This window comes from Octopus bimaculoides, chromosome 14 (genome assembly GCF_001194135.2).
Source record: "Octopus bimaculoides isolate UCB-OBI-ISO-001 chromosome 14, ASM119413v2, whole genome shotgun sequence".
NCBI lineage: Eukaryota > Metazoa > Mollusca > Cephalopoda > Octopoda > Octopodidae > Octopus > Octopus bimaculoides.
In genome coordinates this window covers 2,405,560-2,424,493 of record NC_068994.1, presented here as the reverse complement: position 1 = coordinate 2,424,493, position 18,934 = coordinate 2,405,560, and the positions used below count along the sequence as shown (strand labels likewise).

General features: G+C 31.6%; 1 protein-coding gene across 2 annotated transcripts; it reads right to left on the bottom strand.

Moving 5' to 3' along the window:
• Nucleotides 1-467: 467 nt before the first annotated feature.
• Nucleotides 468-16,403, bottom strand: LOC106877102 (protocadherin beta-15). Of its 2 annotated transcripts, none has more exons than XM_014925896.2 (4): nucleotides 16,157-16,403; nucleotides 5,698-8,120; nucleotides 5,029-5,182; nucleotides 468-4,908 (listed from the first exon to the last, which is right to left on the bottom strand). In XM_014925896.2, exons 2-4 carry the CDS (start codon nucleotides 8,062-8,064, stop codon nucleotides 4,904-4,906), a joined length of 2,526 nt encoding a protein of 841 aa, XP_014781382.1. In that variant the 5' UTR covers nucleotides 8,065-8,120; nucleotides 16,157-16,403; the 3' UTR covers nucleotides 468-4,903. The 2 variants fall into 2 exon arrangements, with proteins under 2 accessions (XP_014781382.1, XP_014781381.1); XM_014925895.2 differs by having other exon boundaries at nucleotides 5,020-5,182; nucleotides 16,157-16,402.
• Between the last annotated feature and the right edge of the window lie 2,531 nt (nucleotides 16,404-18,934).

Here is an 18,934-nt window from a genome sequence, read left to right as displayed (position 1 = left end):
ATATATAAAAATGAGAATGTGGAGGTTTTCTCCATTTTCTGATTATAAAATATCAATTTTTCTTTGAGTTTTATGTAAGTTCTTCTTGAGAGAGTTCAAGCCTGTTGCTAACAAAGTAACAACACTTTTTGAGTAAAGAGAGTTTCTGGTATTTGTGAATATGTGGTTGAGTTGGTGTGTTGGTTGAACTATTGATGCATATACTCTAGTGTGCATATCTATTCACATAAGAATCTCAGATGGAGAATTTTTGGAATGTCTTACAAATCTTCACTGAGTCACCAGTAAATTTGATACAGATAACCCACATCAGTTTCTTTTGTTCTTTCTTCATGAAACCAAGCATTTTTAGGTTTTTGTGCAAATTTGTTGTCACACAGTCTAATGCACACATGATGATTAGAGAGAGTGTGTGTGTGTGTGTGGATGCATGCATGTATGAATGTATAATTAACCAAATTCAGAAGTGAGAGATAAAAATATTTATTCCATATGTTTACAGCTTTTTCATAATCTGTATGCAGTTACATCATCAAAGCTAGAGCATCCTACACAGATATTAGTATACATGTAGATGTATTGTAACATAATGAGTAAGATTATTATTCAATACATTTTACATGCATTAAACATTTGGCTCTCCACTTTTATGATTCTGAGATTTTCAGAAGCATGGTGATATTAATTTATGCCCTAAACTGAACTACTCTCCCCTTGTTATCTGAACATCCTGCGGGGAGCTATCTGTGAATGTTGTTTGAGTTCTTGAATCCCTATTCCCAGTTTTATATATGTATTTGCACATACACACACACACACACACACATGCACACACACACACATGCATGTGCGTGCACACATATTTAGTGATACTTATAACCTGGTGCTGGAACTCAATAGACATATGCTTCAGAATAAAGCATTGCGTGAGTACAGAGCATAATATCAAATTAAGTAAATGACAAAGGCATTACACAATCAGAAATAAGCAAAGAAAGCCAAGACTGCTTGATCTCGCAAACATGTTCTTTATGGAGCAAATAGTGCTCCACCTAACAAGGGGTAAAAATGTGACACTCATCCATAATGTTACGGTGACTCATGATTCTCTCAGACCATTACTTAATAGAACTAATAATGTATGGTTTGCAGAGAACTGCAGACATGCAGGCTACTAAAAGCACCCAACTCCTTTCTAGCCAACTCCTTTCTTGGGTTCAGTCCTGCTATGTGGCATCTTGGGAAAGAGTTTTCTACTATAGTCCTGGCTGGCCAGAGCCTTGTTAGTGGATTTGGTAGACAGAAAGTGAAAGAAGTCCCTGAGTTCAGTGTCACATGGTTCTGGGTTCAGTCCCACTTCATGGCACCTTAGACAAATGTCTTCTACTATAGCTTCAGGCTGACTAAAGCCTAGTGAGTAGATTTGGTAGATGGAAACTGAAAGAAGCCCATTATATGTATGTATCTATGTCTGTACATATGTACTTACATATGTATATGTGTATGTATACATATTTATATATATGGTCGATGCCAGTGCCGCCTGACTGGCTCTCATGCTGGTGGCATGTAAAAAGCACCCACTACACTCTCAGAGTGGTTGGCATTAGGAAGGGCATCCAGCTGTAGAAACCTTGCCAGATCAGATTGGAAAAAAACTGAAGCCAGTTATAACTTATAAAATTTGAAAACCACACTTTATAACAATGATTGCAACTTCAGAATTTCTTCATCCTGCTCTCTAAGCATAAACTGTTTCACAAATAATATTGTCTCTAGTGCAACTGTAACCATGAAAAAAAACCCAACCAACTTCAACCACATACATATATAGGGTCAACAGCAAACCAAATCAAGTCATAATACAACCAACAGACTCATACTTTCTTGCAACCCAAGCAGAAAAAATGATACTTCACTATCCAAACATATATGAGCACTGAAACCAAATAGTACCCCATTTAGCATTAATTGCAAAATAGTGTTCCGAGCACAATCATACCAAGGAAACAACAAAACCTGCCAATTCTGTACCAATAAATCCAGCCATATTCTTTTATTTTGGAACCAAATGCTGAACCTTAACTCAGAATTAATCTTTTCTTGCAAACACAAAACCTTTAAAATGCTAAGACATTTCAAACCGATAGCTTTTTCTGATAGCTAAACATGACAATATCTCACTCACTTCCTCCCGTCTTACCATAAACAACCTTCATAAAAAACTTGAACACTATAGCTTTCTACTCAACAAATACTACTACAATCACATATATTTTTTTGTATGCATGTAAGCATAAATATGCATAATTGTGTGTATATATACATGTGTGTGTGTGTTTGTATGCATATATGCAATTATAGCAGTTATAATTTGTGAAGTTTTAGCTTCTAAAGAGAAAATTCAATTACTAATTTTTGTATTGATTACTTTTTTTTCAAAATAAACACAATGTTCTATTAATTTGTTCACCATCATTGGAGGTAAGATTATAAAGTGGGATAGTTTAAAGATATACATAAATAACTCATTTCCATTTTATATTATTTTATTCAAAAATTATGAAAGACATCTCAGGTAGAACTTGCAATATATATGGGTAAAATAATAATTATGCAAAAATCACAACGTTCTAATATTCCTTGTTAGAAAAAAATTTGATAAGAAAGAGGGATATATTTGACAATGACATAAAATATGTTTAAGATAAAAGGACACATTTCCATGGGTAAGCAAAAAGTTCGGCTGGTTGATCTGCTGTTATACTCGCTCTAAATTATGAGCAAGGAAACATTGAAACCTCTTTCAATGATATTAACATAAATGATACATAACAAAACATGACCAAACTTTTGGGTTTCCGCATAGGAGGGAGTGAAATCTTGTAAAGAGCATTTGAAATTAAGTGAAATAAGAAAAGTAAACATAATTTGCAACTGCTTTAAATTTCTGCCAAATAGATAAAGAATTGATACTGGCTGATTATATACTAGAGACTATAAGAGACTATAATTTGCAAAGGATTCTAAATTAAGTGAATACATTTTACAGTGCATTTGTATTAAAGAATTATATATCTAAATATTCCATATAAGAAAAATGAAAAATACTGCTTGATTTAGAGGAAAAAATCTCTTTTTAACACTATTTCTGAAGAAATTTATATACAAAAAATATTAATAAACTAATTAGATCAACCAACTGTCAGATACAAGGTGAAATGATTACAATGATAAAAAATATGAAATCAAGAATGATAGATGATTCCTTTTAGAACAATGTCTTCCATATAGTATATACACAATGGCTGCTGAGAAATCTTTAATTTTTTTTTTTTTTTTTTTTTTTTTTTTTACTAAAATGCTTCAGTTATGATATTGCTTGTATGAAAAAATATCAAAGCTTGGTTTGGAAAAAAAAAAACAGTTTTGGAAAAATTTTCAGTAGTTAATGCATTAAAATGGATAATTTGGTAAGTTTGAAATCATTAAATTTGAGGGAATTGTAGCTTTATTTTTTGTGGATTCATCTTTGATAGACATGTTATTATGTATATAGTAGATAGATTAATGTGATGAATTGTATAGTTGAGAGATTTGTGTGACACCTTATAAATGAGATGTAGACTGCATAATGACTTATATAATAGTCATAATTATAGGATGGACAGATTAATTAGCATGATGAGTTCTAGTGGATGTAATAGTTTTTTTTTAAGTATGTACTTATCTTACAACTGATATACTTACAAGGTAAAAAATAATGTTATCAACATTTATTTAACTTATTTTATTTTCATTAACTTACACATACTCACACACACACTTACATATTTGGAGAGAGAGAGAGAGAGAGAGAGAGAAAAGTATGCTGCATTGCATAAGTTGTTTTCGAAGTGTTACACACTCATTTCAAAGTAACATAATTTAATTGCATTTCACCCCAATTCTAATTAATCAATTCCCTCAGTAAATAGAGTTGTTTTGTTTAGAATCCTCTCAAATATAAATATTGCTATAAAATGTTGTATTCAAATTACAGATTGACTTTGATAATGAGCCTTGATATGAAGCCAAATAGCATTTTACTCACTTTTGTAAAACTGAAAGCTTGTAAAATCTCTCAAACACTCTAAAATTGTATCTAATTATTAGTAATATGTAATTCGACACAGGAAGTTTTATTCCCTAATCTAGCTTTAACTTAAAAGTATCAGAATGAGTTAACTTCTATAATAGCTTACTTATCAATGTGCTCAAAACCCAGAGCAGGACCAAAATATCTAAAACTGGATTTAAGTTCTTTATCCATAGGGTTTATAATTCTATTAGTCATACTTCAAAAGAAAACCATTGAAAATTATTGGGAAATAGCTATATTTTCTTCATTCAATATTTAGAGTATTTAAAATGGCTAAAAGAAATAAAGAAGCTTTTAATGAATACATTGAAGTGATGTAAATGAAATATTTATAATCTTGAAGTCAAATTTGATACGAATATAATGCATATATACCTATAGTTTTAAATACATAAGTATCTAGTTTTGTTATTTCTGATATGCTATCTATGATTCATAGAACTGAAGTATTTTAGTAGAAATTATGACCTTGTATATATTCACTGCACCACGTTTTGTTTCCTTAAATTATATTTTAAAATGATTTTTCAAATTAGGAAATACTGATATCTTGGGAGTAAAAATATTTGCCATTGTGAATATGTACAATATTTTTTTCTTCTCTGTATGTCTGTGAAATTTGAAAGTTTTCTATCAAACTGTTTGATTCTGTGATTGAATGTTTTTCATCATAAATATTAGGTTAAAGAATGGAGTTGCTGTCTTTATTCAGTTCCTCATTATTTTCTTTGCTGGTGTTGCTGCCCTTTTTCCCATTTATTATTATTCTGTATTAATTAAAAAAAGTATATGTGTAAACAAAATTCAACAGCATTACATTGATGAAATTTGTGATATAAAACAGTATCAATATAACTAACATACTGAGTAGTTTTTACCTTACATACTTGGAATTTCTTCATAATGTCTCCCTCCTCCTTCACGTAATTTGTGTCTTCCATCTCTTTGAGCTGGTAGTGTCTCCAAAGTATAATCAGGAACATCAGTGTTGTGTTCCATAGCATCATCATTAGATGTTGCGACTACTGGTTCACTGTATTTCTATAAGAAAAAGGAAAGTAAAAATGTGAAGCATTTGTATTTTCCATGAAACATTTTATTAAACAATGTTTTAAATTGTAATCCCTTGCTTTGAAATTTCATGTTACATCAGTTACTTGCATAAATTATAAGGCACTAAAAGAGAATGACTCTCCCCAGACACAACAGAATTAATGAGAACTGTTTCATCTAATCTTGAATACCTGAAATGAAGTTATATATATATATATATATATATATATATATTTATCAGAAATTATTCCAACATCCATTGTAGATTTCTAAAATATAATAAATGTCTCAGATGAATTATTATAATTTTTATATAAGCACCATATTATGATCAGAGATTGAACCAATTAAAATATAGTGTAGTTATAAATATTGTAAATGTACACTGTTTAGAATTTAAAAGTCCAGGAAATTAGAAACTTTGTATTTAATATTAAAAAGAATTAACTTCAACATAAGTGATTAAATTTAAATATGTTGCACCTGGAGTTATCAATATTTACCTGTGCTGACTTGAGAATATTTCTTGTTATAATTGGTGCTTTGTATTTGTTCTGAGCTAAGTTTTCAGGATAAAGTTGATGTTTTGTTCGTTTTGGAAGAACATTTCTACTGATTATATTCTCAGAATTCATTAATCCAATTGGATTGTTTGTTTGAATTAGGAGTTGTCTCATTTCAGAGTTGTATGGCGGTTTCTTCCCTGTTCTTACTGTAGTAGTTCCATGTTTAACACATCTAACAATACACAGCGTAATAGAAACAACAATAACAACAAATACTATTACAGCTGCTGCAACAATGATAATCAATAGAGTTACATCAATCAAGTTATCTGATTGTAACTGAACAGCTGTCAACATTGGAGATGTTTTATTGCTAACAGTGAGTGTCAGGGAAACTGTAGTTGTTGCTGACTGCATTGGTGTGCCACTGTCTTTGACAATAAATACCAGTTCATATGCTCCTGCATCATCTAGGTAAACTTTACGAGAAAAATACACCACACCAGAATGAGGTTTTATTGCAAACAAGTTTTTGTCGTTGCCTTTAAAGAATCCGTATGTTAGGAAAGCATTGTTTCCATTGTCCCTGTCAGAAGCTCTTAGAACAGTTATGTCTTTTTTACCTTGTGGATAGTAATGAATATCTAGATTGTAAGGGTCAACACTGGGAAAGGTGAAAAATGGTGCATTGTCATTTTGATCTAAAATTTCAACAACAACATTGGCAGTGTCATTCAGAGAAGGCAATCCATTATCTTTCACAAACACTTGGAACTTATATACATCTTGTTTCTCTCTGTCCAATGACATTGTAGTTGAAATAAAGCCATAGCTAGTAATTATAAAAGGAAGTGAAGGTTTATCCTTGTTTGATAAAAAATATGTCAGTTGACCACCTGGTCCTAAATCAAGGTCAGTGGCATTGACAAAACCAATAGGGAAGTCTTTATCTTTATTTTCATAAGTAAGAAACTGGAAGGTATCTTTGGTAAATTTTGGTTGTACATCATTAATGTCAGTCACTTGGATGGATAAATTTTCTGTTGATATGAGAGGAGGTAGACCTTTATCCTGACAAGAGAGAGTGATTTTGTAATGGTCTTGTGTCTCTCTATCAACTGGCTTTTCAAGAACTAAGTTGTATTCCTTAGACCCCATTGACCGTAGTTTAAATTTGTCATGTTTAATATCACAACTGACCTGCCCATTAAGTCCCACATCATTGTCAGTGACCATCACATAAGCAATGAAACTACCAACTTTAATATCTTCAGGAATGGTTGCTGTGTTATCATTTTGAGAAGAAATAAAGTTGACATCAATATTTGGAGGGTTGTTGTGTTGGTCAATAACATTTACTAAAACAGTTGCGATGGAACTGAGAGGTGGACTGCCTCCATCTCTGGCTTCAACAAATAACTCAGAAAGTGTTATTCCATCTAACTGAGAATTGTAAACCATAAATATCTCTCCAGTCTCTTTATTTAATTGGAAGTATTTTTTTGAAATTTCAGGCGTTTTTGGACTGAAATAGTAAGAAATTTTCCCATTTTCACCCAGATCTAAATCAGTTGCAGATATCACAACAACTGGTTTTGTTTTTTCATGAGTTGATTTTAGAGAAATGTTGTATAAAGGTTTGGAAAACACAGGCTGGTTATCATTCTCATCTTCAACTGAGATTACAACATTTAATACACTCTGCTTTGGTGGTGTTCCTCCATCTTTGGCAATAACATTAAGTGTAAATGAATCTTGAATTTCTCTGTTTAATGGTTTCTCGAGAATAATCCTTAAGGAAGAGATGCCATCTGCTCTTTTGAAAACAGATAAGGAAAAAGGCTCGTCTTCTTTTTTCTTCAGTTTATATTCTATAAGTGAATTCTGAAACCCAAGATCTCTGTCTATTGCATTTGGAAGAGATTTTACAGTGCCTTGAATATCTGTTTCTGAAAACTTAATATTGACTTGTTTCTGAGGAAACTCTGGTTGATGATCATTGATATCTTCTATTATTAGTTTGATTTTCAAAATCTTTGTGAAACTTTTTGTTTTTCGAACTGCAACTTTAACTATTCTAAAACATTTTTTGTTATATGTACACAAAGACTCAGCATCCAGTATTTGAGCTGTGTAAAGCTTTCCTGGCTTTGTAACATTGAACAGTTGTGTTAACTTTTCTTTCAACTGACTGAATGTTATCAGACTTTGTTCTGATGACTTGATAGTGTCCAAAAAGGTTGAGTCAGCAGCAATATCTGCAATATATGTTCCTGAAGGTTTCTCTTCTTGCACTCGGTAGGTAAGATCTATCATTAGACAGTCATGCAAGAGTGACAGTACTATACACAGTGATAGAAACATATTTCTGCTTAGTACTGCTTTTGATTGAAGATATTGGGTTTTGGTTGCAATAATTTCTAAAACAGAAAACAAACAGAAACAATATCAAAATGTATTCAAACAAATTTTGTTTACAATTTATATTTAATAATAATCAATAAATCAATGAAGATTAAAAAGCAAATTAAAACAAATAGTTAATATTTTCAGTCGTAAATAATGAAAATAATCAGCTTATTTAAGTAGAAAAAAGAAAAATAAGAGTAAAAATCAGTTCAGTTTTATAGAGAAAGAAAGTTTTTGGGAAACTATAATTCCTAGCTCAAATAAATCCACTTCATCTACACAGGTATGCTCTCCAGAAAGCTGTGTGATTAAAGCCCATTTATCTTCTTTGCTTCATCATAAACAAATTTCTGCAGAAAAGGAGAGAAGTGAGACATTATGTTATTATTCTAAACAATCTTATATTTCTACTATAAATAGACTTTAATCTACAATTCATTCTCATAATTATTTCTTGACAGATAGCATTTATCCTGAATTTATAATGGTAGATGTGGTTCATTAAGACACGCATCTGTGAATTATTTAGGATTTAAAAGGACTTTAGAAAGGAAATGTTCAAGATAAAGATTTTAAGATCCAGATCATTTTTTTTTAAGGTTTTTCACTTTTTAAAAAAGTCTGGAATGACAATCTGTTAACAATTTGTGTTCATTTGTTAAGAAATCATTCTTGTCAGCTGACATGTTTCAAAAGTCAAATTAAAAAACAAAACAAAATTTACGCCTTATTTCTCAAAATTCTTACAACATTTTTTATTAATGATTTTCTACTACTGAAAACATCTTGGAACAATAAGCAGCTAATTAATTGCTGCATTGTTGATAATTAGTGCTTTAACTTGTTCTTAATTTAATAATGATTTCTTATATAACACAAGGTTGAAAATAGTTGATAAAGTCAATTTAGGTATTTAATTAGTACTTATTTTACAGGGCCCAAAAGAATGAAAGCAGAGTCGGACCTGGTGGGATTTAATCTCAGACCATAGTAGGATGTAACTAAATATTGTATGGCATTTTATTTAATTCTCTATCAATACTGCCATTCACCTCTCTTATAACATAAATTAGCAATAGAAATATGCTTTTCTGAATACAACACATTGAGATTCAAAGTCATCAGTATACAAATGCCAACAAACAACTTCATTAAAAAGCGTGTATGATTTAAAATTCTTGAAAGGATTTCATAATCTAAGCCCTGGATGTTTCTGCTTGATTGGGAAGATGTATGCTATTATTCATACCAAACCCTATTCTATGTGTAAAACTAATTTTAAAGATATATTATATTTGCATTTTATAAAAACATTTATTCTCTATAAGACTTAAAAGTTGCTGAGTTTTTTCTTTGAATTTCTAAGCATGAATCTCTCCTATCGCAATCACTACAATCATAATATTTATTTGGCTCTGCTTTGCCACCAAATTTGTGGTTTTGTTGTTATAACCAAAGTGTGGTAAATGTGTGTGGCATAGTGGCAGGAAAAATGGATGTTAAATGATGATGATGATGATGTTTTTTCAATAAATCTCAAAGCATTTATTATAAGGAGTTTAGTCTCACTTTCTGGATATCTATTTCCAGATCTTCATATTTGTTTAATTTTCTCATTTCTTATAGAGATGTATATCATCTTTTGGGACTGATATCTAATCCAAAGCTGCTTCCTTTCCTCGACAACAATAGCCAACTAATTAGTCTTGATTCCACCATCTTTGTGTGTGTGTGTGTGTAGGGGCACATTCATGAATATAAACACTTTGTTATTCCATGAAACTTTTCTTGGTGTATATTTATTCTAACTCTTTTTTGTTGGAGTGTCATAATCCTGTTATGACTTCCAGTATGAAAACCCTAACTCTATTGGTCTGGAGATGTGCTCTTTCATATGTAATAGTGGAGGAATATGAAATGGAGAAAAGATGAAGTGGATGCATTAGAAAAACATGAAAATCCCTAATTATGATGGAGTGCTCCATTTGAAGGCAAATATCAGTCAATTATGCATGAAATGGAAAGTCTGGAAGAGAAAACTTATTAACATTTCTGATTGTGTAGAAGAAGATTGAAGGTTTTTACCTTGTAAAAGGTGAAGAACTACTTAAATATGTTGTAATATAATTAGAACTTAATTAGCATTGAACTTTAAGAGGAGACTGTATTCTAAAATGTGATAATTTGTGAAATAAAAAGAGCATTATCAGTAATACTTGGAGTAAAAGAATTATGACTTGTTAAACTTGAAGAGAAATCTGTGTACCAAAGTAGAATAAATTGCAAAAGGATGTCTAAGAAGAAATGCAGTTACATGGATCGTTACACAAAGGTAGCAAGAATGTCAGAAATCATGAATGAACATGGGAGAGAGAAGCAATTTGTTCGTAGCTGCTCAAGATCAAACACTAAATATTATTTCAGTAGATAAGCATATGTAAGCAATATGAGCAAGTGTAAAATATCGATTATATTGTAGCAGATTGTAGACTATTAGCTCAGAAAGGTCAATCTCAATTTAAATTGGTCACTTGATAAATAATATGGATACAACACTTCACATGAGTGGTACAATCACATACCAGAATGAATCTAGTATACCAAAGATCCTATGGGATATTGACATCCACACAAACAGAATAACCAAACTTCAAAGACATTATACATGACATGGAATATAAGAATACTTCAATGATAGACACTGAAATTCCTTCAGAAAAAATGTTGCAAAGCAGAAAAGAATTGCAAAGTATACTGAATTAAAAGTAGAAATGCCAAATATGGGGTGATGCCCAGAAGGATAACTGAAAATCATATAAATTATTACAGGTACATTGGGTTCAATCACCTCACCTAAAATTATCATACCCAGCTTCAAACACCTCATTTTCTTAGAAAAGTACTTTCTGCATAAACTTTCTTCTTGGCTCAAGTATTGGCATTTAGTTTAAAGAAAAAAAGAAGATCCATACTGAGCAGTAATAAACAGAGAAATAAAAACTAGACTATAAAAATGTTGTTACAGAATGCCATACTAAAGCAATGCCAAGAAAATCTCCTTTCGATTTCGATTAGCAAATCTTTATATTTTCTGAGCTTATCGAATTCTCCCAGGCACTGAGCATGCTCATGTCAATCAATAAACAGAATTTATTATTTTGGTCTTTCACAACAATATTCTTTTATTCTTTTATTTGTTTCACTCATTTGACTATGGCCATGCTGGAGCACTGCATTTATTCAAACAAATCAACCCCAGGACTTATTCCTTGCAAGCCTAGTCCTTATTCTATTGGTTTCTTTTGCTAAACCGCTAAGTTATGGGAACATAAATGCACCAACATCGGTTGTTAAGCGATGGTGAGGGGAATAACACATACACACACACACACACACACACATATATATATATATATATATATATATATATATACAACGGGCTTCCTTCAGTTTCTGTCTAGCAAATCCACTCATAAGGCTTTGGTCAGCCTGAGGCTATAGTAGAAGACACTTGCCCAAAGTGTCATGCAATGGGACTGAACCTAGAACTATGTGGCTGGGAAGCAAGCTTCTTACCACACAGCCATTCTTGTTGATGGTCTGGTCTGTACATTATTATTATTATTATTATTAAGGCAGTGATCTAGAAGAATCGTTAATACACTGGACAAAATGCTTAACAGCATGTCTTCTGTCTTTATATTCCGAGTTCAAATTTCATTCCCTAAATTACAGGCCTTGTGTCTATAGTAGAAAGGATTATTGTCATTATTACTCCAGTCAAAGTTAACTTTGCCTTTCATTTCTCAAGGTACCAGTCAACTTCTGGAATTTAAATGACTAACTCCACTTTCAAAATTGCTGGCTTTGTGTCTAAGTTGTTGTTGTTGTTATTATTATCATCGTTATTATTCAGTAGCCTTATTTTTATCACGTTTTCACTAGACTACTGAGCACAGCTCTGTGTGCCGTGGTTTGTTGTGGTGTTCTTATTTTTACTGTATTGAAAGTGTTATACGATTTTTGTCTATCTTGGCTCTTATTCAATTAGTCTTTAATGCTTGATCTTGTGCTGATACTTACAAACTTTCTGTCTCCCATTTCAGCCTTCCTTTCTGTAACCATAACCATGTCTCACTATTACTATTTTCTGCCACTCTCGTTGGAAATCTACCATGCAAAGACTTTTCTTGCTGGTCAGATAATCTTACTTCTTTTTTCTGTTTTTTAACCTCATTTAGCTTTTTGATTTCTTTATCTTCTACTGTTATTCTAACAACTCTTGATAAAATTTCCTCACTATTACCCACACAGGAGGCTATATTGACTCTAGTTAACTCCTCATAGTCTGCTACTGATATTGAACCTCTGCCATCTTCCTTTCTCGGTAAATATAGTCTTGCTATTCCTGCTCATGGATGAAGTCCTCAATTCATATTAAATTCCTAATTAGTTCTTCTGTCTAGATTTGTTAATTCAGATTTTGCCCTATGTACAAAAGCTGCTGAATATCTATGTAGCAATACTGCCCAAGTATTTACAGCCTCCACTAGATTCAGGCCATTTAGCTTCAGGTTCATTAACTCCCTTACCCTTCTGATGTACTCTTTCTCAATTTTCTCTTTCATTTCTATAGTTAGTACAGTTCTATATTTAAGAGATGAGGAATTATGTACATTATTTACATTTGACGGATGTTTGTCCTCATCTTGTTTGTTGTTAACACAACGTTTTGGCTGATATACCCTCCAGCCTTCATCAGGTGTCTTGGGGAAATTTCAAACATGGGTTCTCATTCCTAAGGTATTTTTTGATGTTATTATTATCATTATTATTATTATTATTATTATTATTATTATTATTATTATTATTATTATCATTCTGAGTTCAATTCCAGGCAGTGACCTGAATAATAATAATAATAATAATAATAATAATAATGATAATAATAATAATATTGAAAAATACCTTAGGAATGAACCCAGGTTTGAAATTTCCCCAAGACACCTGATGAAGGCTGGAGGGTATATCAGCCAAAACGTTGTGTTAACAACAAACAAGGTGAGGATAAATATCCGTCAAATGTAAATAATATAAATAATATAAATAATGTAAATAATGTAAATAATGTAAATAATATAAATAATGTAAATAATGTAAATAATGTCTATAGTTAGTACTCAGTCAGATTCTAATAGTCGTAGATACTTATAACTTTTTCCTTCTTTCAGCGATTATAATGTCTGGTAATTGAATGCCTTCACTACTGACTACCAGTCCCTTTTTTTGTGACTAATATTGCACACTTATCTCTGCCAAATTCCATACCTATATCTTTGCTGAAGAGACTCACAGTTTGGATTAAGTAATCTGTCTCTTTCTTATTCTTACTAAAAAGCTTCAGATCATCCATGTAGAGCAAATGGTTAATTTTTCCTTTACTATCTCTAAACTGATACCCTGCCTTTGCCATTTTTAATACTAAACTGAGGGTGATTAATCATCATCATCATCATCATCATTTAACGTCCGTTGTCCATGTTGGCATGGGTTGGACCGTTTGACTAGGGCTGGCAAGCTAGAAGGCTGCATCAAATTCCAGTTTGATTTGGCATGGTTTCTATGGCTGGATGCCCTTCCTAATGCCAACCCTTCCTAACACAAACATTGTTGGCCTTGTGCCAAGATTTGAAATCCTTATTATTATTACTGTTGTTGTTGTTAAGGCAGAATTGTTAACACACTGGACAAAATGCTTAGCAACATTTCTCTCCTCTCTACATTCTGAGTTGTAATTCCACCAAGGTCATCTTTGCCCTTCATCCTTTCAGGGTCAATGAAATAAGTACCAGTTGAGCACTGGGGGCTGATAAAACTATCCCCCCTCCCACTAAATTTGTCCCCATAATAGAAAGGCTCCTCCTCCTATCATCATCATCATCATATGGAGGATTGATAGTGCTATGAATTAGCAGAATCGTTAGAGGATGGTGATATTTATTCTGGTAATGTTCTTAGTTCTCATCCTGCTGAGGTCAATGTTGTTTGGTAAAAGAAAATATTGTGTGCTGGGAACAATGATATTAACTAACCCCATCCCCTCAAAGTTGCTGGCCTTGTGTGTAAATGAGAAACAATTATTACTGTTACCATTATCATTTGGCTGAATCATAAAAATGTCAAGCAAAAAGTCTTTTGGTATTTATGGCTTTTTATGCTCCGAGTTCAAATTCTGTTGAAGTCAACTTTATCTTTCATTCTTCCAGTGATAGTAAATAAAATACCAGTTAAGTATTGGGGTTGATTTAAATCAACTGACTCCTTCCCCTTAAAACTCAGCTTAATTTTTTTTTATTACTGATATGGCAAGTTTGCTGAGTTGTTAGAGTGTTGGATAGAAAATCTTGTGGAATACATTTTGGCTCTCTGTGCTCAAATCTCACTAGGGTCAATTTTGTCCTCATTTTTTAGACTGATAAAGTACCATCCCTTTACAATACTGGGATCAATAATTAGAATGGTATGTAGGTAAAATCCTTAAGCATTGGACAAAGTGCCTAGTGGTATTGCCTTGGCTCTTTATATGTTTTCAAATCCTACTGAAGTCAACTTTGCCAGAGTTGACAGAATAATGTATTCATTAAATACTGGGGGGGGGGGGGCAATGGCCTTGATTTACCCCCTTCCCTTAACATTGCTAGCCTAGAGACTAAATTAGAAACAATTATTATTGATGATGTTGCTGTTACTGAATTCTCATAAAAACTAATTATTATTGTAAATATTGTAAACTTGCTGTCAGGTTACAAATTAAGTCTGGAGAATCAGAATTTTTGTTGGTTATATATTCATTGAGAAAAACTAGCAGTTGTCTAGGAAAAAGCTGGAACTTGCAATGCAAACATTCTGTTTTGTTTTTTCAAATTACCTTACAAGAAAATTTCCAGAACTTGCATCTCTAATCTAATTACTGCATACATCTGTTCTTTCAATTGCATTTAAACAGTGTTGGTATGATTGGGAAAAGTTTATGAAAGAGGATACAAATATGACCCTCTAGTGGAATTGAACCTATATCTTGTTATTCTACCTTATTCGTACTGAATATAAATGTACTTGTTTTACATGTACTTTTTGTTCATTCTAAAGTTAACTATCAATGAATTTAATACAATTTCTTTATTATTTTATTTGAAAATGTTAGATATACACAGCTTTGCATGCATACATATGTACATATATATATATTCATACCCACACATATGCAATAAGCAAATGAAGCACAGATGAAAAACCAAAAATCACTGAAATCTCTATTGTAAACCAATCAAACAGTATTCATAATATAACCCACTTCTCCAATATTATTACACAACTATTTTTTTTATTACTGTTTTATACTTTGATGAAATTATATTTACAAAAGATTGACAAATTCAAAGAATTAGCAGAAGCCAAACTCTATAAGTCTGCCATATTTTATTTGCGGCTCAGCAAGTTATAATTTTATTATTATTATTATTACTATTAATTTTTTTAATGTAATTCTCAACAGCAGCAAGCAAGATACTTAATATCTATGAGTGATATAAAATTAAATAATTTGATATATGATAATTTTTGCAGCATATTTCTTGCAGGTTGTAATTCTGTAGATATTTACTCTATATTTCTTTGCCACCTGTAGTTCTGCATTTCTTAAAATCTATCATAAAGAGTAGCTGTATCAATATTATTGTAGTGTAGTTGCTACATTCTAAAAACAATTTGGGTGAAAACTGCAGCAAAAATATGCCACAGAATGGCTTGTATTATTCACCATAAAATATTAGGTGAAATAGAGTGAATTTACATATTTTGAATAAACCAAATTTCTCTTTTTCCATCTACAATATCAAACTGAATGCATTATATTATAAACATTGATATGCCAATGAATATTTGAAAAATATTGGATTATCAATTGCAAATAAAGACAACAAATGAGATGAATGAGTTGATAGAAAAATGCAAGAAATTGTTAGAATAAAGAAAATAAAGTAAATACCGCTATTATTAGGATATCCATTGTTACTTCAACTGTAACTGTAGGAATGTGTCATGATAAAAGAGATCCAATCTGACTGCTGCTGTAGTAGTGTGACAATGATTTTATGTTGATGGACTGGAAATAGAAGTCAAGCAGCCAACCTGCTGCTATGCTAAGGTTTCACTTGCCACTCACTTTCTTTAGGCTTCTTCTTCCCACCACTCTGTCTTGATTTTCTTTCAATCACTCCTCTCTCTCTCTCTCTCTCACTCACTCACTATCTCTCTCTTCCTTCCTTCCTTCTTTTTATTTTCCTTTCTTTCTTTTTTTCTCCTTATGTGAAGCATTAACAATGTAGTTTTGATTTTGATAATTATAGCTGTAAGGCTTATGTATATCAATTTAAGTGCTACAAAAAATTGAATTAGATTTACTTGTTATAAACATTTATTATTATGTCATCCTACCCCTCCCCTCTTGTTGCTTAACACTTAGGAAAATCATCACAAGCACGTGAAATCAAATTCATATATTTTTGTGTTTAGATAATTTTTCAGATTTGCGTTTAAAAAACCGGAATGTCTGACATTTAACTAGTTCATTAATTTTTATTGAAATGTTTCATTAAACTCTATTGTTAATTTTTTTAAAGTATAATCTGCAATATTGGTCACATACTTAATTAATCAAATGCTATTATGTAAATATTCTATTCTTATAAAAATAATTTGATTTTATTTTGCCATCAAGAAATTATTTTCATGTAATTACCTCAGTAATTACCCCAGAAACGGCAGTCTCACATGAGACTGCCATCTGGAACTGCGTTACTCTTGTATGTGCTTCCTCCATTTATGATATGCAGCATTTTAAGAAATTTAAGCAATGCTTTCAAAGCTTGCGTCTACCACTTAGTTCTTTGGTCTGCATATCAACACTTTCTACTTTATTCTTTCTGGAGCTACTAAATATAAAAATACAATGTCAACCACATAAAAGTTTTATTTTAATTTTTCTAAATTTCAATTTCATTACTTTTGAATAAAAAAAAATTTGTGTCTTATTTAGATATTGATTTGTAATTCAGAATATTATTTAGATCTAAATTTTAGTTTTGTTGAAATTATTAAAATTCTTACTTCTCTATTTTGGTAAGTATTCTTTAGCAAAAGATAGAATTGTATACAAGATAAAGATTAGATATTTTATAATATCTATTTTATTGTGTCCCCACCTATCTGAATTTAAATCCTGTCTCTAAAAATATTGTCTTTAATCTTAATATTTTTAATTGAATAATGATTAATAGGGGTGGAGTTGTGCTTTTTTGAAAAGAAAACTATTTAGCAGTTAATTTGTTTGTGGGTGAATTAATCAGGAATTATATGTTGTGTGATCAATTGAAGCACTTGGTGTTGCATTAATGTTTTTTTCCTTCTCTTTTTTTTTTTGTAAAATATATTCCTTTTCACTGAAAAAAAAAAAAAGAGAAAGAAAACATATATTGCATCAACCCTAATTGTATCAATTAGTTAATTCTATATTTCAGTTATTGATAATGATATTCTAAATCACTGGATTTTAAATCTTGCAGAAAATACTAATTGTTAAGTTTTACCAAAGAGTTGTTTTACACTGAATAACTTAATTATCAAATATGCTCTTCACTATTTATATACAATATTGAATTATGAACTAATTACGTTTTATCTCCCAAAATCTTGCTTCGTTCTCCTGTTTTTAGATCCTTTAGGGAACAAGTGAAAGCTACAAGTGAAGTTGTTGCATCAGTTTTGTTCAGATGCAGAACATGAAGATAGCTGACTCATTCTTTGGGAGCAAATTCTGATTCAGAACGCTGAATATACCATACTTCACTGTTGTCTTGGATTATGTTAAACAATCTGTTATTCAGTGTTCTTGTTTGTGTGTAACCACAGTTTGGTCTCAGTTGACTAGATCTAGTCGTGTAGTGTTTAGCTAAAAACATGCATTGTAACAGTACTAGTATATTCAATCAAGTTTGCTGTCCAATCAGTTTCGATAGGTTTAGAAATGTTGGTGATGCAAGGTAGAATTAATTGCTTGGGTTTCATTAGTAGGCTATAAATAGTAGTAGAGTCTTCAAAAGATTAGGTTCATTTGCACAATATTACTATGATATGACTTTTATCAAGAATGGAATATTTCAAGATAATTTGATTTGAGAGTGTAATCTAATTATGGATTTAACCATATTTTGCAGTGAGTAAAATGACTACCTTCCTTTCTAGATTATTTCATTGCACTCTTTCATCGCTAAAGTCGACCTCAGCGGAATTTGAAATCAGAAAGTAATGGTAGACAAAATACTGCTTAGCATTTCACCTGGCATGCTAACGATTCTGCCAGGTCACCACCCTATTTTAATGAGTGTACTGGGTGCTTTTACACAGCACCAACATGGGTGCATTTATGTGGTACTGGTACAGGTGCTTTTTATGTGGCACCGGCATCCGTGAACCTGCAAGGTTGTACTGGGTACTGTTTTTTTGGCACCAGCACTAGTGAAGTCGCCAAGTACCAGCAAGGTAAAAATCCCTCAATTGTTTATGTATATTTTTAACACTGATCTCTAGTTGAAACTCACTAGACGCTCAGTTTTGTTAATATGTCCCGCAAGTGATGTAATGATCAGCAGGACAACTGGTGTTGGTGTGTTTATGTCCCCATAACTTAGCAGTTCAGTAAAAGACCCGATAGAATGAGTACTAGGTTCACAAAGAATAAGTCCGGGGGTTGATTTGTTTGACTAAA